This window comes from Cibotium barometz, chromosome 35 (assembly GCF_041138505.1).
Source record: "Cibotium barometz isolate CiBa-2024 chromosome 35, ASM4113850v1, whole genome shotgun sequence".
NCBI lineage: Eukaryota > Viridiplantae > Streptophyta > Polypodiopsida > Cyatheales > Cibotiaceae > Cibotium > Cibotium barometz.
Genome location: NC_141080.1, coordinates 4,517,859 through 4,545,686, shown reverse-complemented (window position 1 = coordinate 4,545,686; position 27,828 = coordinate 4,517,859). Strand labels below are relative to the sequence as shown.

Genomic DNA, 27,828 nt, shown 5'->3' with positions numbered 1-27,828 from the left:
TATTAGGATTCCTTAATCTCACATGTTTTTGAAAAAAATCTATTTCAAAATCCTTGCTTTTAGATTTGGCAATGTATAGATTAAATATGTTGTAAAGGATATGAAGTAGAATGGATTTTCTTTATAAAGTTAATTTTTAAATCTATTTTGATCATCAACAAATAACTTAGGTGAAGTTGTTAATAACCACTTCGTAGGTTAACATGGTTGCAACCACCACCACACTGACCTATTGTAAGACACTTTGCCATCTATTCCACTCGAACAGGCTGAATGGGAACTTACCTTTTGTCAGATGAGATGGAATATATAAAGTGGTCTTAGCTTAATGTGAAAGGTTCAATTTTGATACAATTGGAGCCAGTCTTGCAAAAATCAACCAATTGGTGGGTTGGGTGCATGCCTAGGAGTGTTGGGAACCCTCATGTAGCTTCAATAGTCACAACCAACTCTCCATATCCCCCCAATAGTAGGCGGCACAGCTTGAAGGCTAAAACAGGGTAGAATATTCATCATTTTGCAAAGTGGAGGTCAAATACTAGCTTTGTGGTTGATTAATCCCAAAATCTTCTTAGCAATTTTGTGATACACACAGAGGAGAAGGTTGCTATGTGGTTTGTTGGAGCAATTATGCATTTTGGAGCTAATTATGAGCTGATTAAAAGGCTATAAATAGTGGTTAGTAAAACAGAGGGTCATTAATTAACTATATGCATCATATAGATCAAGTCTATTAAGCCTAACTATGAATATATGAAGAAATTTGAAAGGAGTTAAATAAGGCATCATAGCTCTTGATGTGCATGTTTCGCATAACATGCTAAATCTTTACTATCTTTAGGCCTTAACTTGGATATCTTTTCCTATATTTATGGATGTGGATACATCATATATGTCATCTATCTACTTCATCTTCATCTAAAAATGAGATAGAAAGTGGTGGCATTCGAGAGTGAGGTGGATTCCCGAGGCTTAATTATTGCCTTACTATTTTACCAAGTTTATTTTCAGATTTACCCATAGACACAATCCTAAGGTTGAATTATATGAATGTTTCTCAAAATCTTCATTTCAGTTTTCTAATATTCAAAAAAAGGATACAATTTAAAAGTTATGTATTTATATTTTTTAGAATATTTTATATAAATAATATGATGAAAGAATTCAAAGATTTCTAAATTAGCACCTCATGCATGCATAATTATTTTCTTTTATGTGTCATTTTCAAGAGCACTTTCAAGAGAAAATTTGAAGCACTCCAAATATTTATTATTTATTTTTTTAAAACCCATTATAATAGAAATAGTGTTACATATATAAGCATTTAGGTCCACATGCATATTTAAAAACATAAAAATACTAACACATCCATGATCTAAAGTATTAGTACTAGATTTAAAACACAATCATAGCAAATTTTACATGATAGGTTTTATAACCCAAGTACACATTATGCAATTATTTCATTTCAAAAAATAGAAACCCTCATTAAATGGCCGAGATTGAGGTATATTTGCATTTGATTTATTCTATGTACCATTAGGTCTAGATTTGTAAGAACTCAAATATTTTTATAAGGTAGAAATTGTTTGAGAAATAATTTTTTTTTGTGTCACCTCAAGTACACTTAATTGTCAACATTTGATTGAAGAATGCTTCAAATATAGTAATCCAATTTACTAAGTCACTTAAATCAGATCTTCAGGTTTTGATATAGGACATTTCCTAGAAGCCTATTAGCACTTTCAGTTGGATGAAAGGCATCCCAAAAGACATAATCAGGTCTATCAGGACACGGCTTGATTGTTGGTAAGCAAAGCACTTGCCCATTAAATCTTCCACCACCGCAACAAGCTTTAGCACCAAATTGGAAACCTGCAGAAAAAATCAAATGAAATAATTTAGTTTGCAAAGCTACTAATGTAGAGAAAACTCTAGATTCAAGATCACTTATAGCAAATTCACTAGATACACTTTAGCATCTAGCTATGCTTCAGCTTGTTCACGTTATTTCCAAAGGGTTCTTTCTAAAATATTGATGTTCATGGATTTTTTTAAATAAATACCTCTTAAACGGAAGTGATACACAATGTTTGCATTTAGTGAACTTGATGAGGTTTGCATAGATTTGTAACCATCCTAATAATGTGTGAGGGCCACTTAAAAAATATTAATGATCTAGGGCCTCTTTTCTAGACGGTCTGTCCCTATTGAAGTAGAGGATTCCTTAGGGGGGTGGTGATGGACAGGGAAAAATGATTAGCTTGAGATATACCTAGAACTAAATGATAAACGTCTTCATAGGCTCAATTCCAAGTTTTCTTTTCTTCTTGTTAAACATAGTGGTAGCTTTCACTCTTTGTTTTTTAAAGAATGGTTTTGGTTACTTTAGTGGCTCTATATAGCCCTTTTTTGAGCTTGCAAAGGTTTTTTACAAAGGGATAGCCGATAAATACCGTTAATGTTGATTTAAGAATATTCGTATTATTCAAAAAAATTAGAAAGGAAATGAAGCGGACCGTATTGTTGGGGGTTGCTCCGGTAGGCGAAAATGGGATCGAAGACCTCCCAATACATGAATCGGCTTCCTGGCAGCTGCGAGTTCAACTGTGAGAGGACGGACTTGAGGCCGGCGTTGAAATTGAGTGCAAGATTGTTCACAACGTTGGAGCACTCCCCATTCACACTCCGGCGAGCAAGCTGCGACGGTATGCAGCCTATCGGCCCAATGGACGACACCGAAATGTTCCTCGCCCCCAGATTATACAATTGCTGCATGAAGCAAAAGTTTTCATTAAACCCTACATTAATCATGCCTTACGCATAGACGGCTCAATTCAACGATTCACTGTACAGCTACTAGTGGCCATGCAATTGTGGGCGTTGGTTAACGGTTGCTTAATTACTGTAAGCTGTGCGGTGAAGTTGCTTAGCAGAAGCTGCTGATACTGCGCTGCTGTGTATTGCAGCGCTCTCGGAGATCCTGCTAATAAGTAATTATTGACATAATCATTGGCGCCTATAGTGGTGGAGAAGAGAGATCTGGATAGCAGGTCTTGCGTTCTGGACACGCCAAGCTGCTGTTGAAGCTCTTGCACAGTGTTCTCGAACCAGGTCAGCTGGGTGTCCAAGTCCACTCTCCCAATCTGCAAAACACACACACACACACACACACACGTTAATCGTATTATTTAACCTAACCTGCATTATGCCTTAAGCGCCTGCATTTCAGCAAATTACACTCACAAAGTTGTAGCCGGTGCTCCTTATTATGCCGGCCGCTGCCGATGCGTAGTTCACCCCTTGTAGTATGGCTTGACCTCTTGTAGTGGGCGCAAGGTAAGGTGGTGGGAAAGGAAGGGACAGAATTTCGCCTACACCAAACCATAATCAACAACCCAAGGTTAATTCTACGCTACAAAAACCAACAGTATATTCTTATAATCACGAATATACATCCAATAAATGCCACCCCGAGAGCAATCTATACTTCTATTGTAATTAAGCATCATGATGATCTTTAGGGTATAACGGAGTTGCTTTTTACATAGAATATCCGTGACGACTTTGCCATTGCAGAAACGGCCGGTAGGGCCTGTCGGGAAATCAATTCCAAAGGGCAGACTATCAGCCTTCGCTACAGTGGTGATGTAGTTATTGTTGCCCACATCCACCAGAGAGTCTCCAAAGATGAAGTAGGCTGGGAACTGCTGAATGCCATAGCTCTCCTTGGGCGCAAAGCAAGCCAAGGCTGCAACCGCTAGCACTGCCATTAGGTGAAGCTCCATTGTGATGCAGTGATGAAAAGCCCGTGCTGCAGGAAGGCATTATAAATAGAATTCGGAGACTGTGTGTGCTTGTTGGCGCCAGCATGAGGCTGCGTGGACTTTCAAGGTTGATTTCTTTTAGTATCTCAATTGTCAAAAATGTCGGAGGAGTAGGTGGTGTTTTTTTCAATGCCTGCACCGCTTCACATTGATTTTAGCTACTTTTCGTATCGTTAATTTTTTCGAGTTTTTTTCCCCCCCTTTGAGCGGGGATCTAAAACGGCTTTAGAATGCCGCCAAAGAAATGCTTCTGTCATTAGCTTGATCTAAAACGGCTTTAGAATGCCGCCAAAGAAATGCTTCTGTCATTAGCTTTTATCACTCGTACCGTAGTACTTGTCCCCACTACCACTCTACCTCCACCACCCCAACACTCTTAGAGACCCTTCTCAGCTCAGATCAATGGATGGTATTGATTTAAATCGCAATGCCTTTTTTAGGCCATCGGATAAAATAAACTAGGACAAGTAAACTTCGTCGGTTGGACAAGTAAACTACATCTTAAGATGAGCGTGAATTTGGGTTTGGGACTTAGAAAAATTTGGAGCAAGATGTTATGTGCAAAAGAGGATTTCAACCCAAGACCTTGGGTTACCATTGGGAAAATATCACCACTAAGCTAAACCTCCAAGCATTGGAACCATGTGGTTTCAAGCCATTATATTACTTTGTGATGCGTCGACATAGTTTACTTGTCCGAGTTTACTTGTCTATGTTTACTTTATCCGACGGCCCAAAAATGGCATCATGATTTAGATCAATGCCAACCATTAAGCTCACCTAACAAGGGTTTTTAAGACCCCGCGATAGATAGTGCTGAGGCTCCACCACCCTAGTGTCAGAGTGAAAAAAGGACAACCTTGAAGCCCAACCGGTTTTTATTTAAAAATGCATAGATTAATCCGTTTTATAACTAAAACCTCAAAAATTTGAATCTTTAATATCAAGGCTAAGCAAAATTACAACCAGTTTTTCTCAATTCCAGCCCAAAAAATTACACTAAAGGATGGTTTTTTACTGCACCACCCATCCTTGTCTTACTTTTCCATAGTGCATGTAATATATCCATTTATATAATCTAATGTCATACTTTCTTTTCAAAAAAAAATTATATGCATTTTCTCTATATGGTCGGCAACAAATATACCCATTTTCTCTAAGGTTTTCTTATTTATTTTTCCAATTTTATGAATGTCCGTAAGTATTCTTTTCAGATCTAAGTTCAACCCTTTTTCATAGCTCTATACCTATGGTTGAAAACTAATATCCCATTTTCCCTAAGGTTTTCACCTTGTCTGAGTTATTTTCTCAATTTTATGAATGTCAATTAAGGACCTTTTTTGGCTCAAGTCCAGTCAGTAAAATTAGACTTCTAGCCGCACTTAGAAAGGATGCATGTGCATCATCCCCTTTTTAAAAATAATATAATCTAAAAAGTAAGTGTATTTTACAATCATTTACATCGGCTTGTTCAAAGGGAAAGCAATCACTATCTTTTACCTTGTGAACAAACAATTAGTTCCGTTTTGATCATAATAGAGGCACAAACAATGCCACAACCAAAGTGTAGAAACAATCACATGTATAGCACTTAATACCCATGTGGATTAAATGCTCTCAACTTGTGAGATTTTGAAGGTTTAAGTGTGGCAGCCTAATTTCTTGAACCTTGCTTTCTTATAGTTTATGCACAATATATATATATATATACATATATATATATATATACATACATACATATATATACATATATACATATATATACATATATACATATATATACATATATATAATTTGAGTGTGGTAGCCTGATTTCTTGAAACTTGCTTCCTTATAGTTTATGCATTATACTTATATATATATACTTCTCTTCAAATCAAAGATATTCTATACATTTTTTTGGGGGGGGGGGGGTGTGCACTAAGAAACATGTATGATAGTGCCATCAAATCAACATAAGGGGTTTTAAAACTAAAAAGAAGAGGCCTAACAATGTGATTTTGGGAAAAAGTTGTAAGTGTGTTCACAATCTAATAGAACATCATGCCATTCTATATGGTCAAGACTAACAAGTAAGGGGTTATGTAAATGTACGTTGAACATGTCATGTGATATAAAAGGCTGACACTAACTTTTATGTACTATTCACCATTTGGTAACAATAAATACATTTATTTTCTTTAAGTATCTGATGAAGTCATAGTTGTTTTCAACTGTCGGTCCACTGCTGGAAACGTTGGGAGGGTGGGGATCTTCACACGTTTCTCCACCATCTTGAGTAAATCTGCCATCTCGGAGGTCCACGTGGTCTTGTGAAGGGAGGGTGGGCACGAAAAAAATTGAAGAAGAGGCACCACTTTCTGTCTAGCATGGCGTCCATCTTCTACCCACTTTTCCACATCAGCACCAAGTACAATAGCTCCACAAGCTCTCATCATCTCTGAAGCTTCAAGCCACCTCGGGATCTGATACCTTGTCGGAATGTGTAGCAAAAAATGAGACAAAAATCTGAGAGCAGCAAAATGCAAGAGAGGAGAAGTGGTGTAAACTCTGCTATATACACAAGATAGCTGGTACACTATGTGTCGGGGGGCAAGTGCCCTATATATATGGGCAAGGGGAAGCACTCCACTAGTAGAAACAAGTCAAAAACCCCCAAAATGGGCCCATGACTAGGTCTATTCTACTTGACCAGCACATGGCCTAGTCGGCTAGCCCACGACCAGATATGACCTGGTCGGCTAGCACCAAAAGTGGGCCCCTCCTAGCTCGGGGGATTCACCTAAAAGTGTGTAAATATACCACATGAGTTCAACTTAAGGGGATTTTTAATTCAAAAATCTAAGGTAAATTTATAGAAATACATTCGTAGAGGGGGTTTTTTAAATCGATTTTGAAAAAAACTCGTAAGTGCATAAAGAAAAAGGGGTCATCATATTCATGAAAAATTCATAGATAAGGGGTTTTTTAAATACCCCTTAAACACATGTGATACATATGGTTTCTTAGTAGAGCCTCCTGGCCAGTCAACTCCTAGAGGTCGGCTGGGGAAAAAGGGAAAAAAATTGAACATGATCAAGGAGTCCTCCGGGCACACCCACATCACATGCCCTCACTTAGTATGGTACAGATAGGAGATGAATGTTAACATCATCCTCATACTCATCTGGAAAAAACTCACTATAATGCTTCCCACGAATGTAAGAACTACAATGTCCCTACTACCTGTTGCCAACATCTAGCAAGCCATCCACCATCTGGTCCCAAAAAGCCTGGCTGCAACGTGTCCGCATTCAACTCGTGAAAATGGAAATTCCACAAATCACCGAATTGAGTATCTGTAAGAGAAGAGAGTGCTGAGAGTTTTTAAATCCTCCCATAGGCATCATTGGGGACTCCTCCCATGGGCGGGCACACCCACATCACATGCCCTCGCTCCCTACAGTATAATATGGTACAGACAAGAGATGAATGCTAACAGCCAAAAGGGGTCCATGAGAGAAGATGAAGGATACCAGGGTCCCACATTGATACACTGGAAAAAGGAATGTATCCCTCTCTAGAGGCAAAGTCTTATAAGTTTCGATTGGTGTAGACATGGCAATTGTCTCCCTATGTAAGATCTTGAATGAGGCTCTTCAATGAGTAAGAAGATTGTGATGGCAAATGTGTAGAGGGTGAGTAGGTGTAGACAGGGTTATTGTCTCCCAATGTCAGATCTTGAACGAGGCACTCCAATGAGTAAGAAGTCCCATCCCCTGTGTGGTCCAGATCAGAGTAAGGAGAATCAACATCTGGGGAAAAAGGTTAGTCCTCTGGAATCACAGGTAGACAATTGAGAGCTCTCGGTGCATGCAGATAGTTCCCAATGCATGCCAGTATAACTTAAGCATTCCGGTAGCTACCATCATGCACCAAGAGCTCCGAATGAATATCAGGTGCTCCCAATGCATGCCGGTAGCTACCTAAGCATGCTAGTAAATACCAGTATTACAAATGACATCCACATTAGATATTGGGATGAGTACACCCAATGTGCATACAGGTGAGCCATCGTCACCGAAAGAGTTTGGACTTGTGGGTCCCACCAGAATAGGTCAAAACAGTGAGCAACAGGGTAAGCTACAAGTAGTGTAGAACACACTAATTTGTCATTTTCACCAGGTCTGCACAACCAGAATAGGAATGAAATTGGTAAGCTAACATCATGATCATCTTTTAGATATATTGGAATATAACCATGACAAACCCTAGGCAAAACCAAGGTGTCTAGACCCATCTGCAACCATGGTCTATGTGGCAGTAGAGGCATGGGGTTGCATAGTTTACAACAGCTCTGTTTTTGATGTTTTTGATGTTACAGATAACATCCACATGGGTTTTGATACTCGAATTAGTACACCCAATGTGCATACAAGTGAGCCATAAAGTTTTGAAGAGTTTGGAAATGTGGGTCCCACTAGGATATGCCAAAACATTAAGCAGTAGGGCAAGCTACAAGTAGTGTACAACACGCAAAGTTGTAATTTTCACCATGTCCGTACAACCAGAATAGGAGTGTAATTGGCAAGATGACATCATGAGGGTCTAGTAGATATATTGGACTATCACCTCGTCAAAACCTAGGAAAAACCAAGGTTTCTAGATCCATCTACAACCATGGTTTGGTGTGGCAACATAGGCATGAAGGTTGCAGTTTATAGTAACCTTGATTTTGATGTTGTTGACGTTACAGGTGACATCCACATGGTTGTTTATAATGGGATGAGTACACCCAATGTGTATACAGGTGAGCCATCATCACTTGAAGAGTTTGGACATGTGAGTCCCATTGGGATGTTGAGATATCGAGCTCATCCAGTGAGGCGGTGGACATTGATGACCCGCCTGGGGGATAGGCCCCACATTTACACCACTGGCATGGTTGGTGAGGTCTTGGGTGATATGCGGCCAGTGGGATGACAGGCTGTGTGACAGCCATTCTAGAGACTGGCATAGTTATAGCTCCAGCTCATCTTAGTTGGGTTCACACTATAGAGAACCCGTGTATGTATTGGTTGAGTACCTTTCATATTATGTGTACTCTTATCTTGTATATGGTGTGTTGAGTGTTGAGTGAAGTAGAAGAAGATTTTCAGCCTCTCACCTTGTGTGTTCTCTATTAGGGTTTTGTGAGTGTGTGTGTGCTTGCAAGAGCTCAAGCTCTCTTCCCCCTTGCATCTTTTCATGGTATCAGAGCTAGGTTCATGCTAAGGGCTGAGCTGCAAGCAAGAGAACCACAGGAAGCGGTACAAGGGTAAGAGCTTCAACTACTCTTCCCTATTTGTGTTGGTGACTACTCCCTTGTCAGGAGCTCTACAGGAGGCACCGGCAAACGATCTCTGATTGAGGAGCTTTCTTCGTGGGAGTAAAGCTATAGGGCAACTATAGAGTCCTATCGGATAAAATTTTCAGGGCCGAAAACGCGTTTCGGGCGCGTCTAGACCTCCGTTTTTCAGAAAGCAGGCGATTTCGAGCACTGCGGGTAAGTCATCGATTCTCTGCAGAACTCTGTTTTAAGAACTGCAGGAAGACAGATTGACTGTGCAAACACTGTGGGTGCTGCAAAGAGGTCAACAGTTGCCATTGGGTGTGTTTGCACATTTAAGTCACTGGTTGTGACATTTGAGAGTACTATAGTACCGTTGCAGGAAATACAGCAATTTGTGCAGGACAAACCATAGTGCTGTTTCTGGTAAAATTGTGTGTTTGGCAAGATGTCAAATGATGGGATAACCCAGATTGTGGCTGAGAAGCTAGATAAGAATAACTTCCATGCTTGGAGGTTCAGGTTGACGAATTTCCTGATGGGAAAGGGCTATTGAGACTACATAGAAGGTGAGCATGAAGAGGCACCGGAGATACCAGACTGTTTGCAGATGTGAAAGAGTTCAAAGACTGGAACCAAGGAGCCAGGAAAGTTATGTTTTGGCTCTCCATTAGTATACAGGACACCATGATTGGGCACATTCAGGATGCCAAGTCCCCCAAGGAGGCGTGGGACACCTTGGTAAAGCTCTATGAAACAAATACCAAGGCACGTGAGATACAGTTGAAGAATGAACTTCATACTGTGGAGAAAAAGAGCATGTCTGTGAATGACTATGCGTTGAAGATAAAGGGTATTGTGGAATCCCTTGCATCTATTGGTGTGTCAGTAGATGATGATGATAAGGTGGAGGTCTGTCTACGTGGTCTCGGGCCACAATACAAGGCGTTCAAGACGTCTATTCAGACTCGGGAAAACATTCCCAACTTTACAGATTTGGTGTCTATGCTGATTATAGAAGAGAAGAGCTTGGGTGAAGACCAACAATCTTCACAAAACAAAAACAGTTCAGAGCAATAGGCCTTCTACACAAGTTCAGGAAGAGGAAGAGGTAGAGGAGGCCGTGGACGCGGTCAAGGAGGTGGCCGAACAAGTAATTAGAGTTATGGCCAGTAGAGCAGCAACAACAACAGTCCTAGAATACACAACAACAACAATAACAACACGCAGGTGGAAGAGGCAAATTCAGAGGCAGGGGGAGTCAAAGAGGCCGTGGAAATTGGCAAAGGTAGTATAATGATGCACGTGAATGCTATTTTTGTGGTAAGCCTGGACATGTACAGGCAGAATGTTATAAGAAGCAGGCTAACATGCAAAATGGGAAAGTGCAACAAAACAACTATGCATCCTCAAGAAGAAATAATGAGGATAATGAAAGGTTGTTTGTTATGCAGCATGTCGTGAATGCCATGTCTGAAAATGTTGATGCAGCACAAAAAGATGATGTATGGTATATGGATTCAGATGCTTCGAACCACATGACAAGTCATGGGGAGTGGTTCAAGGAGATGAAAAACCCGGAAAGACCAGGTTTTGTGGAAACAGGGGATGACACTGCTCATCCAATTGCCCATGTTGGAGATGTGCCATTATCTATGCAGGATGGCAAAGTGAAGTACCTTGCAGATGTACTTCACGTTCCAAACATAACAAAGAATCTGGTTTTAGTTGGGCAGATGATTGAGCAGGGTTTGCAGGTTCGGTTTAACCCTGATGGGTGTTATGTTGAAGATTTTGAAGACAAGTGCAGGTTGGTTGCAAGAGGCAACAGAGTGGGTAGAATGTTTACGTTGAATGTAGACATGCCTGAGATGAGTGCTGTGATGTTTGCAAATGGTTCAGGAATTGTTGCAGACACAGACATTTGGCATAAAAGGATTGGACATGTGAATGTGCAGAGATTGAAGTCTATGCAGACTAAAGGAATTGTGACAGGGCTGCCAAAATTTAAAGTGGAAGGTATGCAGAAAATATGTGAAGCATGCCAATTTGGGAAGCAAACAAAGCATGTGTTTCCACGTAACAGATATGTGAGCAAAAATGCACTAAATGTTGTGCATTCAGATGTATGGGGTCCTACGAAGACCATATCTATGGGAGGCTGCAGGTATCATGTGACTTTCATTGATGACCACACAAGGAAAGTGTGGGTATATTTCATGAAGGAGAAGAGTGAGGTGTTCACTCACTTTCAGAATTTCAGAGTTTTGGTTGAAAAGCAAACAGGGAAATATGTAAAGTGCCTAAGGTCAGATGGAGGGGGAGATTACTTCTCCAATGAGTTCTCTGAATTTTTGAAGAAGAATGGTATTTGGAGACAATTTACATGCAGATACACTCCGCAGCAAAATGGAGTTGCTGAGCGAAAAAACAGGCACATTGCTGAGATTGTGCGAGCATTGATGGAAGAGAAAAATACGCCGCATAGTTATTGGGCTGAGGCTGTTTCTACAGCAGTATACATCATGAACAGGACTCCAACTGCAGCCATACATGATGTAACTCCAGAGGAGAGGTTTACTGGTAGAAAACCAGATTTGTCTCATCTGAAAGTCTTTGGATGCATTGCATATGTACATGTGCCAGATGAGCTGAGAACTAAGCTGGATCCGAAGGCTGAAAAATGTGTGTTTATTGGATATTCCCTTCTCGGGGGGGTCACTCGTATAAATATGTAAGTATCACGTGGGTTCAATAGAAGGACATTTTAAATATTTAAAACTTACAGAAATATATTTACAGAGGAGATTTATTTATTGTATTTTTAAAAAAAATTACAGATTTGAATAGGAAAGGATACATTATATTCACTAAAAAATTCACAGATAAGGGACTTTTTAAATAGGCCTTGAACGCACGTGATATAGAGGATTTACATATAGTGACCCCCCCGAGATTCCCTTGAGCAAAAGGGATACAGGTGTTATAACCCTGCTACACGTGAGTTGAGGGTAAGAAGGGATGTTGTCTTTAATGAGATGAGCAGCTGGTATGCTGCTGAAAAAGAAGCTGTTGGGGCTGATGTGAGTGGAAGTGTGGTTGCACAGAATGCAGGTCAGCAATCACAGTCTTTGAGTGGACCAGGAGAGTCCTCATCTAGTGGGTCTGTTTGATAGACCATGGAGTGGCAGACTGCGTCATAATACCAGTCCTTCAAATGTGATTAGTACATCACGTAAAGGAAAAGAGAAAGTGGTTGAGACCCTTGGTATGCCTGACATTTCTGCAGGGCATTCTCATGTTGATGGAGAGCCTAGTGGCTCAGATATGAGCCTTGATGAGGAAAAATCCTGTGCAGAGATTTACCTATGATGGTTATGTGGCACATCACTATGCATATATGGCAAAGGTTGTGCAAGTTGTTGAGCCCACATGCATTGATGAGGCTGTTGGAAATGTGTGTTGGGAGAAAGCTATGGATGAGGAGATGGATGCACTATATGGAAATGAGACTTGGGACTTAGTGAAATTGCCTGAAGGCAAGAAAGCCATTGGATGCAAGTGGGTGTACAAAGTAAAACATAATAGTGATGGAAGCATAAACAGGTATAAGGCTAGGTTGGTAGCCAAAGGGTATGCGCAGACATATGGCATTGATTATGAGGAAACTTTCAGCCCAGTTGCTAATATGGCAACAGTGAGAGTTGTGATAGCAGTGGCTGCGTCAAAGCAATGGTCTTTACATCAGATGGATGTAAAGAATGCATTCTTGCATGGGGATTTGCAAGAAGAGGTGTATATGTTGCAGCCACCTGGTTATGAGGATGTGGATCACCCCGAGCATGTTTGCAGGTTGAAGAAAGCCTTGTATGGCTTAAAACAAGTACCAAGAGCATGGTATGACAAGATTTCTGAATATCTTGTCACTATTGGCTTTCATGTAGCCAATGCAAAATTCTCGCTGTATGTGAGACATGGTGATAGAGGGGTTGTGCTTGTTGTCATCTATGTAGATGACTTGATCATTACGGGGGACCATGATGCAGAGATATTTGATGTAAAGATCTTGCTTAGACAGAAGTTTGAGATGAAGGATTTGGGGGAGCTCAGATATTTCTTGGGCATTGAGGTGATTAGGTCACCACATGGTATTGGATTACTGCAGAGACAATATGGCTTGGACATGTTGTCCAAGTATGGTATGACAGGCTGTAAGCCTATTTCCGTGCCATTGGATCAGAATGGCAAGTTGAGTGCAGATTCAGGAGAGATCTTGGAGGATCCTACTATGTACCAGTGCATAGTAGGAAGTTTGATCTACATGACGATCACCAGACCAGATTTGAGGTATGCTGTTGGGTTGGTGAGTCAGTTTATGCAAGTTCCATGGAAACCGCATTTGGATCCAGTGAGACGCATATTGAGGTATGTGAGATCTACTTTGCATTGTGGACTATTCTATGAGACTGGGATAGAGATATGTGTACATGGGTACACAGATGCTGATTGGGCTGGTAGTATCTCAGATAGGAGATCTACTAGTGGATTCATGTTTTCTTTGGGGAGTGCTGCTGTGACTTGGAGCAGCAAGAAGCAGCCTACGGTTGCTCTATCTAGTACAGAGGCCGAGTACAGAGGAGCTGCTATGGCAGCATGTGAGGTAGCTTGGTTGAGAAAGCTACTTGCAGATTTGGGTCTATCGTGGATAGACAAGTTGTCATTTTCTGTGACAACATTAGCAGTATACAGTTGGCCAGGAACCCAGTCTTTCATGCTCGTACGAAGCATATAGAGGTCCACTACCACTTCGTCAAAGAGAAGGTCTTGGTGGCAGGAGACCTCGACCTTGTTTATGTCAGCACAGAGGATCAGGTAGCTGACATCTTCACCAAAGCATTGGGTACAGAGAAGCTCCGCAGATTCAGGGCTTCGCTTGGTGTACATGAGATGGAGTTGAGCTCGAGGGGGAGTGTTGAGATATCGAGCTCATCCAGTGAGGCGGTGGACACTGATGACCCGCCTGGGGGATAGGCCCCACACTTACACCACTGGCATGGTTGGTGAGATCTTGGGTGATATGCGGCCAGTGGGATGACAGGCTGTGTGACAGCCATTCTAGAGATTGGCATAGTTATAGCACCAGCTCATCTTAGTTGGGTTCACACTATAGAGAACCCGTGTATGTATTGGTTGAGTACCTTTCATATTATGTGTACTCTTATCTTGTATATGGTGTGTTGAGTGTTGAGTGAAGTAGAAGAAGATTTTTAGCCTCTCACCTTGTGTGTTCTCTATTAGGGTTTTGTGAGTGTGTGTGCTTGCAAGAGCTCAAGCTCTCTTCCCCCTTGCATCTTTTCATGGGATAGGTCAAAACAGTGAGCAATAGGGTAAGCTACAAGTAGTGTACAACACGCAAAGTTGTCATTTTCGCGAGGTCTACACAACCAATAGCATTACAACCTTCCCATGGGCTATCGGCCTACATCAGGGATTTTATATTCACGTGATCACAAAATTTTTCTTGTCAATAACATGTGTGAACATGTTATTAACATGTTCACATGTTAACATGTTCACAAAAAAGCCGGTGGCAAGCGACCTGGTAACCGGGAAAAATCCCGCCGGGCTTTTGATATACCCCGGCGGGCCCGTCGGGCTTATGCTTTACCCGGCGGGTCCCGGCGGGGTCGTCACATATCCCGGCGGGGTACATTTTTCTATATATATGGGCCCGGGGGGCCCTTTGGGATTTCATTGCTGACAGCATACACAGGTAATAAAAACTTGTGTGTGTGTGTGTGTGTGTGTGTTTGTGTATGTGGGTGTGTTCGTGCGGGCAGCCGCCCACTATCGCAATGCGCGGCAAGATGTGGGTGGTCCGCCACACGAGGGATGTGTGTGTGGGTGAGTTCGTGCGGGCAGCCGCCCATTGTCGCAATGCGCGGCAGGATTTGGGTGGCCCGCCACACGACTGGTGTGTGTGTGTAAGGCCATTCTTCGGAATGGTGCTTACCCTGGGGCACTTAGTCGGTAACGCGGCTAGTCTGTGTCCTATGGTAAGTATGGCACGCCGTAGCGGTACTAGTCGGTAATGCGGCAAGCATAGTATCGTTATGGCGATGTCACCTTCCCTTCCCTTCCCTTTGTCAAATGCGGACATATGGTCGGTAACGCGGCCAGTGTATGTTCGTATCCTATTGGTATTCCCATAGAATCGGGCGGCATTTTGTCGTTAACACGGCAAGTTGGTGTCGTCCGCTAGTGCATAAAATGTTTTTTGCATATTGCGGCATTTGATCGTTAACGCGGTCGAAAAAGTGTCGTAAATTTGCTTGTGTATTTTGGCATATGATCGTTAACGCGGTCGAATAAATGTCGTAAATTTGTTTGATTTGACTTGTATTGTTTTTATTGTGTTTGATCCATGCGATACTTGGTTGCTAACGCGGCATTAGTATTTCATGGATCAAAGTTTACATCATATTGTCTAACCGTTTTATTTTATAATATCGTGATTCGTAACTCGAAAAATATGAATCTCTCTCTTCTTACCCCCCTCTCTCTCATGATACACTTCACAACTCTTTCTCTATCTCTCTCATGATTCACTTCACAACACGATAGATGTGTAGATAATGATTTTTTTTCTCTCTTAAATTATACATACTTCTTAATAATTTCTTTTTTCTCCCTCTATTTACTTAAAAATTAAAACAATACATTATTTTTCTCTTTAGGAACTCCCAAAAACATTAAAAATGTGATTTAATGTTTCTTCTCTCTATCTGTCACAACTCTCTCTTCCTCTCCTCTCTCTCTCTCTCTCTTCCTCTCCTCTCTCTCTCTCTCTCTCATGATACACTTCACAATTCTCTCTCTCTCTCTCGCAATGATACACTTCACAACTCTTTCTCTCTCTCTCTCATGATACACTTCACATCTCTCTCTATCACGATAGGTATGTAGATGAGGAGTGCTTTAGGATTACAAAACATTATTTTTCTCTCTTTAGGAACTCACAAAACTATAAAAAATATCATTTAATGTTTCTCCTCTCTATCTGTCACACCTCTCTCTCTTCCTCCCCCTCTCTCTCTCTCTCTCATTCGATAATGTATACACTTCGTAAGTAATAATGCGCTTGTTGCGGTTGTCTCACGTTCGATAATGTATTGCATGATGTTGAGTTCAGTAATGTTTGATATATTCTGTTTTTGTTTGTTCATTGATAAGTAATGATACACTTATTGCTGTTTTCTCACGTTTGATGATGTATTGGATGATATTGAGTTCATTAAAATTATTTGATATTCCGTTTTTGTATGAACATTGACGATATTGATATACTTGTTGCTGTTCTCTCACGTCTGCTTGATGTTTATTTCAGTAATGTTTGATATTTTGTTTTTTTATGTTTAGTGTTATTTGCTAGATTTACGAAGACGATCAACATGCTTACTCCCGAAGAGCGCAAAATTGTTCTGCGAGCAATTCGCGTTGAAGCGGTCATCACAGTATCACAATGTACTGATGATGTCGTCAAGAAGATCAACGAGTCTGAGATACTCATGCGAGATCTCATAGACCAAATATGGGAAAATGCACAGCGGCGGCTTCGAAGCGGAGGCAACGCTGAGCTGCTGGATAGACAGAAGATAGCAGATTTCAACCATCAGCACATAACACGAACCATTTTGGGGAGCATGCGAGTAGCGTGCAGTGATCTTCGAGATGCTGCCCCGCCTGAAGCCAACATGCAACGTCTACAGTTATGGGACGTTGTATGGAGCGAGCAAAGGGCCAAGAGCAAGCGCATGAAGGCGTTGGATGCAGAGTCCCTCCCCAAAAGAGTGCGAATTGCCCAAGACGTCGCTGCAACGTCCAGTCAGGCAGATGCAAGTGGTACAGGTGTCATTAATCGTACCATCTACAATTCTATGTGCACACATCTTATTGGCATCTTGCACGAAGCTCTTCACGAAGGACGAACAATAGGCTCCGGTGTGTTTGGAACAGTAAAAGAGTATGCAATTAAAGGCATATCATTTTTACCGGAGCACATCACTTTTTGCGGAAAGCACTACAAAGGAGAAGGCAGCGCGAAGTTCGAGAGCTTCCAGGCAGAGCAGGGTATGCAAGTGCTACATCCATCGATTGTCCGATGCATTGCCTTTACAAAAGAGGCTCCTTGGATCACAATTTTCCCGTACTTTAATGGCGGCGCTCTTGGTGATACTCTACTGAAGGTTCCCTTCAGATTCAGTGAGTTCACCAGAGCCATTTTTCATTTGGATCGAGGATGGAGACAACCGCCGCCTGATAATATCCCTTTAGGTCATCTAGAACTTTCAAAAATAAAAGAGGTAGTAATAAACATGCCACATATTATGCATGCCCTGGTGGAAGGTGTAGCGGCAGCGCATATGGCAGGTATTGTACATACCGACCTACATCCTTTTAATGTAGTGTTGGATTATACAAAAGAGCTAAAGCCACGCATAGGTATTATCGATTGGGGGTTGCTGCTGAGAGCGCCCAAAAAACGGGTGTCTCTCAATTTTGTTTTTGAAGCAGACAAGAACCCGGAGAAGGTGGCACAGGCAGTCTCCTACGCAGACAGAGAGCGAAATAAACGGCCGTGGATAGCCCCAGAGCTTTATGATCCATTTTTGACAGATGCATACACTCCTGCATCTGACGTTTTTGCCTTGGGATATTTATTACAAACTTTATATGACTTCTGGAAGAAAGTGCAAGAGTTGTGGATGGATAATAGTTCCCATGACAAAGTTACCATGGATACTATTATTCATAGAGTCAAAAATTGGATGTTCCTGCCTAATCGCGATGAGCGAAAATCAATTTTGCAAGTAGTTGAATTTTTTAGATCACTAAATACTGACCCTACGAGGGCACAACGTCCTCTTGTAGAGCTATCGGTGGCATTCACCCCGACTTTGTAATGATACAGTATCAAGAGATGAAGTTTCAGGAATTTGAGAATTTGATGTGTCCAATGTTTCAAAATTTTGTTTCTCTTCAAAATTTATTGTGTCCAATGTCTCGCAAGATCTTTTCATTGCAGTACATGTAAACAAGTTTATCTGCTCGATCTGCAAGAAGTCGATTGCGAATAGTACTATGAATATATTTATACATGCTCCAGTTTCTTTCTGAGCCTGAGTTTGAAGAGCACTGACTTAGAACCTTCATCGCAAGGTTGCGCAATAAAGCATAATGCTCACCACCATTCATCATCCACCACTTCCATGCAGGTTGCTCTTTAGCCATTTGTTGAACAAGGGAGTTGGAAAATAAACCCTCTTTCAACCGAAATGAGGTCATCTCCTTTATGCACTGTACACGATCATCATCATTATTATAGAAAGTGTTTACCACTTTATAAAAATCTTGCACCACCTCAACGTTGGACATCAAATCCATATTCCAATATTCAGGATCTAACATGTAAGCAGCACTGTGCAGTGGTGAATGCGCTCCAATCCATCTAGCATGAAAGTACTTCAACAGAACTTTTCTTTGTCTACTAGAGAATGGTACACGCCATTGCTTCTCCACCACTGAATGCTCTAATTTCTCATGACACTCCAAACTCCGCTGGACAGTCCACCATTGCATCCATGCTTTTCCGAGATTAGGCGCTCTTTGATCAAGGCTTCGTACAGCATACATAACAGGCATCATTACATGGTATGCATCCATCACACTGTTCCACCAACTTCTTCTCGTAAGCGCTGCCTTCAAGACTTTGATTTTCTCTTTCACTTTTTCAAGTTGAGTGCTCTCCCAGTCATGAAATGCCATGCATGTAAATGTTTCACAAACTGCATCTTTATTTCTAAGAAGAGACTCAAAAGTGTAAAAGTGAGTGCAAAACCTAGTCTCCGCTGGAAGCTTTAACATAACTGACATGCGAGGTCGAAACATATCCAAAACTCTCTGTCTCTTGAGCATGAATTTCACAAGCTGGCGAGCAGTGTCGACGATTGAGGCAAACCATTTGGTATCATCAGATTTATACCAATCTTTTAATACAAGATTCAAACTATGAGTATTACAGCCTATCGGAAAAATATGTGGATATTGTCGCTGTAGGATTCTGGATGCATTTTTACAATTTTTTGCATTGTCCATGACGACTTGGACTACATTTTTGGCACCCACTTCCTCTATCACAGTGCTAATAACTTGAGCAATGTAAGCCCCAGTTTTGATTGAACCAGCTGAATCCACGGCACGGATGAAAGTCTCACCTCTAGGTGAAATAACCATTACATTAATTAATGGTTTTCTTTGCACATTAGACCATCCATCACTTACTATACTACATCCAGAAAGCTCTATATTGCTAAGAATTATTCTTTGTACACGTTCTTTTACCTGCGCATAACATTTCTCTAATAGATCATTTCGCATAGCATGGTACGTAGGCGGTGAAAACCCTGGTCCAAACTCACCAATTTTCTTCCATGCTCTCTTCCAATGCTCACTGTCCACCATCATCATAGCACTCCCAGAAAAGTAAATCGCTTCAGCAAGGACGAGTTGTGCATCATCGAGTCGACCTTGACGTAGGCTTTCTTGCAATGAAGTTTGACGCATGGGTATATTTCCTACGTCAAAGTTTTGCTTGCAAGAAGATGCACTGGGTAGATTACTTTCTGGCTGCATATTGCCGTTCGGGGTACAAGTAGGCGATGTAGCGGGAGTTTGATGATTAGAAGAACAGTGTTCTTGCTGCCTTGATACATTAACGGGAGGAGTGTCATGTTTTCTTGAATCTTTCTTTTGAACCAAGCATATAACAATGAATACACAAATGAAAAAACAACAAATCACTCACGTATAACAAAACATACATCTGCAGACAAAGTACTTCGAAACTATCTTGACAAATACAAAAGATCATCACATAACACAAAACTATTTCAAACTATCTTGCAAGGTCTTACTACAAAACTACTTCGAAACTATCATGCACATTGCACCCCCAATGAAGGATGCCTTTTGTACCCAATTAAGGATACTTTACACAATCAAAGATCTATGCTTGCCCAATACTCTAGTATAGGACAATAGACCTTCTCTAACATTCACAAAAAAAATCAAAGATCTATGCTTGCCCAATACTCTAGTATAGGACAATAGACCCTTGTCTACTCTAAACTATATCAAGTATCAAGAACCAATACAAGCCCCTAAGCAGGACTCTTGGCTCCATCAAACCATTCATAAAGCAGAATGAGGTAGATTACGTACGTGGCTCAAATGCAAAGCTGAATGACTCCAAATTTGTCCCTAAATCTCCGCAAGTATTAGCTACGAACCACACCCTGCCCCCAGTTCAAAGAACTAAGGACGAGTGGCCCAATAGCCTTAGGAGTGCCTACAAGGAAAGACGACAGCCCCTAAAATAAGGACGTTCTTCCCAAGAGGACACTTCTAGCAACTCGAGAGCTCTACAAGTACTTTGAGGAGAGATATCACGCCCCCAAAACAAGGACTATCTTCCCAAAAGTTGTACGACGGGTGTCGGGCAGTGTTTATATACAGAATAATACCCCGCCGGGCTTTTTCTTTTCCCGGCGGGCCCGCCGGGAAAACGTCATACCCCGGCGGGCCCGCCGGGAATGGTAGAAGCCCGGAGGTATTACTGGAATAGTGGGTTCCGGCAGGTCATTTCTCAGGTCGTGTGAATATACATTGTGATCACAAGTTTTAATATGTTAACAATAGGTTTTGTTAACGTGATCACGAAATTGTGAAGACGTTAATGAAATCCCTGGCCTACATAAAATAGCCTCATCACTGTAGTTAGCCAACGTCATTGCCTTTATTTACAATTGGCCAACATAGCTTGAGGGTGAGATTAAGCCGTGATCAGATCTAGTTGGCAACACTAATAACATTAGAATATTATTATTTGTCCCATAAGAAGTTGGCCGACAAGGCATGAATCACCCAACTTGTAGCTTTTGTGAATATAAAAGCATGTGCATTATCCCCACCAAATCATCAGGTATTCAGCAAATTCAGTCAAGGCTAAGATTAGCTCCAAGCATTCCCAGGTCTCCACAAAGGACATCTTTAGCATTCAGCCAGCATATGTGCATCCCTTAGTTTTGTGGTTGCATAGTGGTCATTGAAGTGTCATTCAAAGCAGCTTGGACAACATCTGGATGAGCCCGCATTGAGTCTATATCATCCTTGCATCTGGTATTCCTCAGTAATCCTTCATACTCATTGTAAGTTCTCCAAGGATCAATATAAGCAAATACTCCTGCTTGCATATAAGCTAAACCCATCATTTCATTTAGAGCATCACTCCTCCATAGAGCATAGCCAGCATAAGAATTAGGGCTTACATTAGCGTTGGAGTAGATCAGAATGGCACCATGGGCACATGGACACTTATTTGAAAATGTGTGTGTGTGTGTGTGTGTGTGTGTGAGAGAGAGAGAGAGAGAGAGAGAGAGAGAGAGAGAGAGAGAGAGAGAGAGAGAGAGAGAGAGAGAGAGAGAGAGAGAGAGATCAAAGTGTGAGTAGTAAGGTGCAAGAGTAGGGCAACTTACTGGTCATAGTTTATAATGTGGGAAAATCCATAAATGCTTAATTAAAGTAATTAATTAGCATAGGTTTATATTCAAGGCAAGACCAGAAACATTGATAAAGATTGTTAATGATATGATGTCTGGTCACACACCAAGACAATAATGATGCTTACCACCACACAACACTTCTTAGGAAGCAATATATTGCAAACCTTGTTCGTGGACACTAGTGCATGGTGGGACAACTCTAGCTGATGTCTATAAAGCGTGCAGGACAAACCTTTTAGAGGTGATCAGTGGAAACAAAATCAGCTTATCGATTCCACTCAAGAAACAAGAGCTCGGGCTGAGCACGCTGATATAGTGTAGTGGGCTTCGTAGAATGTTTAGGAACTATCGGGTTTAAAGTACTCTTTCATAATATATTATTTTTATGGTTTAATGGAACTATCGGGTTTATATCCGTGATAGTCTGATATTATGTTGTTGTTGTCTCAGTGGCATTTAGAGATATGTTATGTTACTTTTGTTGCCGTTTGGTGGCAATTGGAGTCATATTTGAATATGTTATATTTTACTTAGAATGTGATGATGGTGATTGTGTGCATCTGTTACTTGCGTATATGTACTAGAGGAGTGCATGCTTATAGTTTTAGATACGATCTCCTTATTGCATGTGTATAGACATCCATGGCGGAACTTGGGAAGGTAGGTCTCTTGTTAGCCATAAAAAGAGTATTACGGACTCTCGGTTTGAGTAGGTCCGAGATAGAGGAGGACATGGAAGATTATTATGTGTTAAGCATGCTGATGAGCTAGAGGCTACCCTCACTCGGCTCTCTTGCTCCTTTTTGTGGCCCGTAGTCCTTGGTGAGGGCACCTTTATATCTGTTGGAGGAGGAGGAGGATCCAAAGTAGGAGGCTCAGGCTCAGGACCTGGAGATGGCCTTGGAGGATCAGGCTCAGGATGACCTGGAGATGGCCTTGGAGGATCAGGATCAGGAGTTGGACGTGGCACCAGAGGATCAAGATCAAGAGTAGGATGTGGCACTACACAGCTAGATGAGTATGTATAATTTCAGCTATCATTTGTTTACAAATTGCTATAATAGTTATATTTGGTCAATTGTTGAGGACACAGAGGAGAGGTAACTATGGGGTGATCTTTGATTGTAATATGAGATGGTTGTAAATTGTAATTAAATTGATTACTAAACATAGAGTTTTCATTTAAATGTAGGGATAAGGACGAGGTCAGCAATAAATTTTTCATCGCACAGCTAGAGTGAGAGGTCGGGGTTGGCTAGAGCCACAAGGGTGTTCTACAAGAGTGTGCAATTTTACTCAAGCACCAGAGAGATAATGCATGGTAATAATATGCAACCTTGTTGAAAGATTGAGCGGATAAACATGTGTTAATAGTGATGTTTAAAAGCTTTGAAACATTGAAACTAGGGAAATTATTGGACAAGTAGGATTATTGGACAAGTAGGAAATTATTGGACAAGTAGGATTATACTTGAGTTTCAAGGACTAGACTCGGGAAAAATATCAACCCCTCCTTTTGATCGCACGTGGTACACTTAATTTTTTTGAGGTGAACCGCCCAAGTCACTTGTATACATCTCAAGTCTCTCTATGAGTACAAGTCTTAATCTTGTAACCTAATTGTGCTTGATATCTTTGTTCAAAGGTCGTTCTTGTGGAAAACCATAAGCTAGATAGTTTGATATTTCTTCACTCCATTCAGGCACCATGTCTAGTTTGAACAAACAAGCATCTAGGAGATCATCAATCAACACCAGTTGCCAGTTCCCCATTCATAATTCTCGACATATGATCGGACAACAAGAGGCAATTGAGTCAAAGTTTTGGATTTTGGGCTAAATCTTCCAATGGCTTAATGTTTTGGCTATGGGGCCAAATCTTTCAATGAGCTAGAGCTTCTATTGATCCAAAGCTTTTCCTATAAGCAATATATTCCAATGAACAAAAAAGTTTTGGATAATGGGCCAAATCTTCCAATGGCCTAGAGAGTCATGGCCCAAAAACCATTTGCCCAATGGGTCAAACCTTCTATGGACAAGGAACCCATCCTAACACATGAGCCAACATTTTAGCTTTTGGGTCAAATCTTCCAATGGCTTAAATTTTTGGCTATTGGGCAAAATCTTCCAATGGCTTAAATTTTTGGCTATTGGGCAAAATCTTCTGATGAGCCAGAACTTCTAATGATCCAAAACTTTGGCTATAAGCCATATCTCCCAATGAATAAGAAAGTTTTGGCTAATGGGCCAAATCTTCCAATGGCCTAGAGAGTCATGGCCCAAAACCATGGGCTCAATGAGTCAAAACTATTTTGCCAACAAGGAACCCATCCTCAAAGATGATCTAGCCCAACAACCAAAGAGACAATTGATCCAAAGTTGTGGCTTTAAGCCAAATCTTCCAATGGCTTAATATGTTTTGGCTATTGGGCCAAATATTCCAATGAGCAAGATCTTCCAGTGATCCAAAGATTTGGCTATGAGCCATATCTTCCAAATGAACAAGAAGGTTTTGGGTAATGGGTCAAATCTTCCAATGGCTTAAAGTTTCGGTTATTGGGCAAAATCATCCAATGAGCCAAAGCTTCTAGTGGTCCAAAACTTTGTCTTCTATAAGCCATATCTTCCAATGAAAAATAAAGTTTTGACTAATGGGCCAAATCTTCCAATGGCCCAGAGAGATAACTAAGCCAATGTTTTGGCTGTTTGAGCCAAATCTTTCAATGGCAAACCTTTTGTGCTAAGGAACCCATCCTCACACATGATCTAGCCCAACAATCAAGACGCAATTAAGTCAAAGTTTCAGCTTTTGGGCCAAATATTCTAATGGCTTAATGTTTTATCTATTGGGACAATTTTTACAATGAGCTAGAGATTCCAATCATCCAAAGATTTCTCTATGAGCCATTTATTCCGATGAACAAAAAAGTTTTGGCTAACGGGACAAATCTTCCAATGTGGGCCCAGAGAGTCATGGCCCAAAAAACCATGGGCTTAGTGGGTCAAACCTTCTGTGATAAGGGACCCATCCTCACCATGATCTAGCCCAACAACCAAGAGACAATTAAGTCAACGTTTTGGCTTTTGGGCCAAATCTTCCAATGGCTTAAAGTTTAGGAAATTGAGACAAATATTCCAATGACCCATTGCTTCTAGAAATCCAAAACTTTGGCTATGAAACATATCTCCCACAATGAACAAGACCATTTTGGCTAATGGACCAAATCTTCCAATGGCCCAGAGAGTCATAGCCCAAAACTATGGGCTCAAGGGGTCAAGCCAAGGAACTAATCCTAAGAGATGATCTAGCCCAGCAACCAAGGGACAATTGCATCCAAGTGTTGGATTTTGGAATAAATCTTCCAATGGCTGAATGTTTTGGCTATTGGGAGAAAATTTCCAATGAGCTAGAGCTTCCAGTGATCCAAAGCGTTGGCTATTAGCCATATCTTCCAATGAAAAAGAAAGTTTTGGGTAATGGGCCAAATCTTCTAATGGCTTAAAGTTTTGGCTATTGGGAAAAATCTTCCAATGAGCCAGAGCTTCTAGTGGTCCAAAACTTTGTCTATGAGCCATATCTTCTAAATGAAAAAGAAATTTTTGGGTAATGGGCCAAATCTTCCAGTGTGGCGGAGAGAGCCCAGAGAGACAATTGAGCCAAAGTTTTGGCTGTTTGAGCCAAATCTTTCAATGGCTTAAAGTTTTGGCTACTTTGCCAATTCTATCTCAGCTAGAGCTACCAATGATCCAAATATTTGTCTATGAGCCATATCTTCCAATGAACAAGAAAGTTTTGGCTAATGGGCCAAATCTTTCAATGGCCTAGAGAGTCATGGCTCAAAACCATTGGCTCAATGCTCGAGGGGGGAGGGGGCGGGGGGGGGGGGGGGAATTCATAGATATGAAAGCATAGCATGTGGGTTCAACAGAAGGAAATTTTAAATTCCCATTTTTATACATTTCTTACATATAGAACAGTACCACTTAAAGAGGGTGTTTCCAGATTGAATAGACAAAGAGTGTGTTTTATTCATGGAAATTTATGGACAAGGGGTTTTTTAATGAGGCCTTTGGATGCACATGATATAGAGGATTTACACATAACAATCCCCCTGAGGTTCAATGGGTCAAACCTTTTATGCCAATGAACTCATCCTCACACATGATCTAGCCCAAAAACCAAGAGACAATTGACTCAAAGTTTTGGCTTTTGGCCAAATCTTCCAATGGCTTAATGTTTTCACTATTGGGCCAAATTTTCCAATGAGCGAAAGCTTCTAGCAATCCAAAGCTTTGGCTATGAGCCATATATTCCAATGAGCAAGAAAATTTGGCTAATGGGCCAAATCCTCCAATGGCCGAGAGAGTCATGGGCCAAAAACCATGGGCTCAATGGGTCAAACCTTTTGTGCGAAGGAACCCATACTCACACATGATCTAGCCCAACAAGCAAGAAACAATTGAGCCAAAGTTTTGGCTTTTGGGCCAAGTCGGCTTAAAGTTTTTGCTATTGGGCCAAATCTTCTAATGAGCAGAGCTACCGAAGATCCAAATATTTGGCTATGAGCCATATCTTTCAATAAAAAAGAAAGTTTTAGCTAATGGGCACAATCTTCCAATGGCCCAAAACCATGGGCTCAATGGGTCAAACATTTTGTGCGCCAAGGAACCCATCCTCACACATGATCTATTTTTGGCTAATGAGCCAAATCTTGCAATGAACGAGAGTTTTGGCTTTTGAGCCAAATATTCCAATGGCTTGAAGTTTTTGCTATTGGGCCAAATCTTCCAATGATGTAAAGTTTTGGCTATTGGGACAAATAATCCAATGAGCTAGATCTTCTAGTGGTCCAACACCCAGAGAATCATGGCCTAGAGAGACAATTGAGCAAAAGTTTTGGCTATTTGAGCCAAATCTTCCAATGGCTTAAAGTTTTTGCTACTTTGCTAAATCTACCAATGATCAAGAGCTACCAATGATCAAAATCTTTGGCTATGAGCCATATCTTTCAATGAACAAGAAAGTTTTGGTAATAGGCTAGATCTTCCAATGGCCCAGAGAGTCATGGCCAAAAACCATGGGCTCAATGGGTCAAACCTTTAGTGCAAGGAGCCCATCCTCACACATGATCTAGCCCAACAACCAAGAGAAAATTGAGTCAAAGTCTTGGATTTTGGGCCAAATCTTCCAATGACTTAATGTTTTGGCTATTAGGACAAATCTTCCAATGTCCCAAAGCTTCTACTGATCCAAAGCTTCGACTATATTCCAATGAACAAGAAAGTTTTTGCTAATGGGCCAAATCTTCCGATATCCCAAAGAGTCATGGCCCAAAAACAATGGGCTCAACGGGTCAAACCTTTTGTGCCAAGGAACCAATCCTCTCACATTATCTAGCACAACAACCAATAGACAATTAAGCCACATTTTGGCTTTTGAGCCAAATCTTCCTATGGCTTAAAGTTTTGGCTAAATCTTCCAATGAGCCAGAGCTTCTAGTGATCCAAAACTTCAGCTATATCTCCTAATGAACAAGAAAGTTTTTGCTAATGGGCCTAATCTTCCAATGGCCTAGAGAGTCATGGCCCAAAAGCATGGGCTCAATGGGTCAAACTTTTTGTGCCAAGGAACCCGTTTTCACACATAATCTACCCCAACAACTAAGAGACAATTGAGCCAAAGTTTTGGCTTTTGAGCCAAATCTTGCAATGGATTAATGTTTTGGCTATTGGGCCAAATCTTCCAATGATCCAGAGCTTCTAATGTTCCAAATCTTTGGCTATGAGTCATATCTTCCAATGAACAAGGGAGTTTTAGGTAATGAGCCAAATCTTCCAATGGCTTCAAATTTTGGCTATTGGACCAAATCTTCCAATGAGCCAGAGCTTCTAGTGGTCCAAAATGTTTTCTATCAGCCATATCTTTCAATGAGAAAGAAAGTTTTGGCTAATGGGCTAGATCTTCTAATGGCCCAGAGAGTCATGGCCCAGACAGACAATTGATGCAAAGTTTTGGCTGTTTGCACCAAATCTTTCAATGGCTTAAAGTTTTGGCTACTGTGCCAAATCTACCA

The 27,828-nt window shown here is 41.1% G+C and overlaps 1 protein-coding gene across 1 annotated transcript; it reads right to left on the bottom strand.

Moving 5' to 3' along the window:
* Window positions 1–1,693: 1,693 nt before the first annotated feature.
* On the bottom strand, window positions 1,694–3,781 carry LOC147618077 (GDSL esterase/lipase At1g71250-like). The gene is made up of 5 exons (XM_086775078.1): window positions 3,548–3,781; window positions 3,247–3,374; window positions 2,907–3,146; window positions 2,520–2,772; window positions 1,694–1,875 (listed from the first exon to the last, which is right to left on the bottom strand). The coding sequence occupies exons 1-5, from the start codon at window positions 3,771–3,773 to the stop codon at window positions 1,694–1,696; spliced, it is 1,029 nt and encodes a 342-aa protein (XP_086631204.1). The 5' UTR covers window positions 3,774–3,781.
* Between the last annotated feature and the right edge of the window lie 24,047 nt (window positions 3,782–27,828).

Bases quoted from the DNA above. Each gene is read 5' to 3' on its own strand.
- LOC147618077 (XM_086775078.1), bottom strand. From the start codon at position 3,773: ATGGCAGTGCTAGCGGTTGCAGCCTTGGCTTGCTTTGCGCCCAAGGAG. The intron at 3,147-3,246 runs GTGAGTGTAATT...TGTGTTTTGCAG, and splicing joins GGAGCACCGGCTACAACTTT to ATTGGGAGAGTGGACTTGGA. The intron at 1,876-2,519 runs GTCCGCTTCATT...TTTTTTCTGCAG, and splicing joins GAGCAACCCCCAACAATACG to GTTTCCAATTTGGTGCTAAA.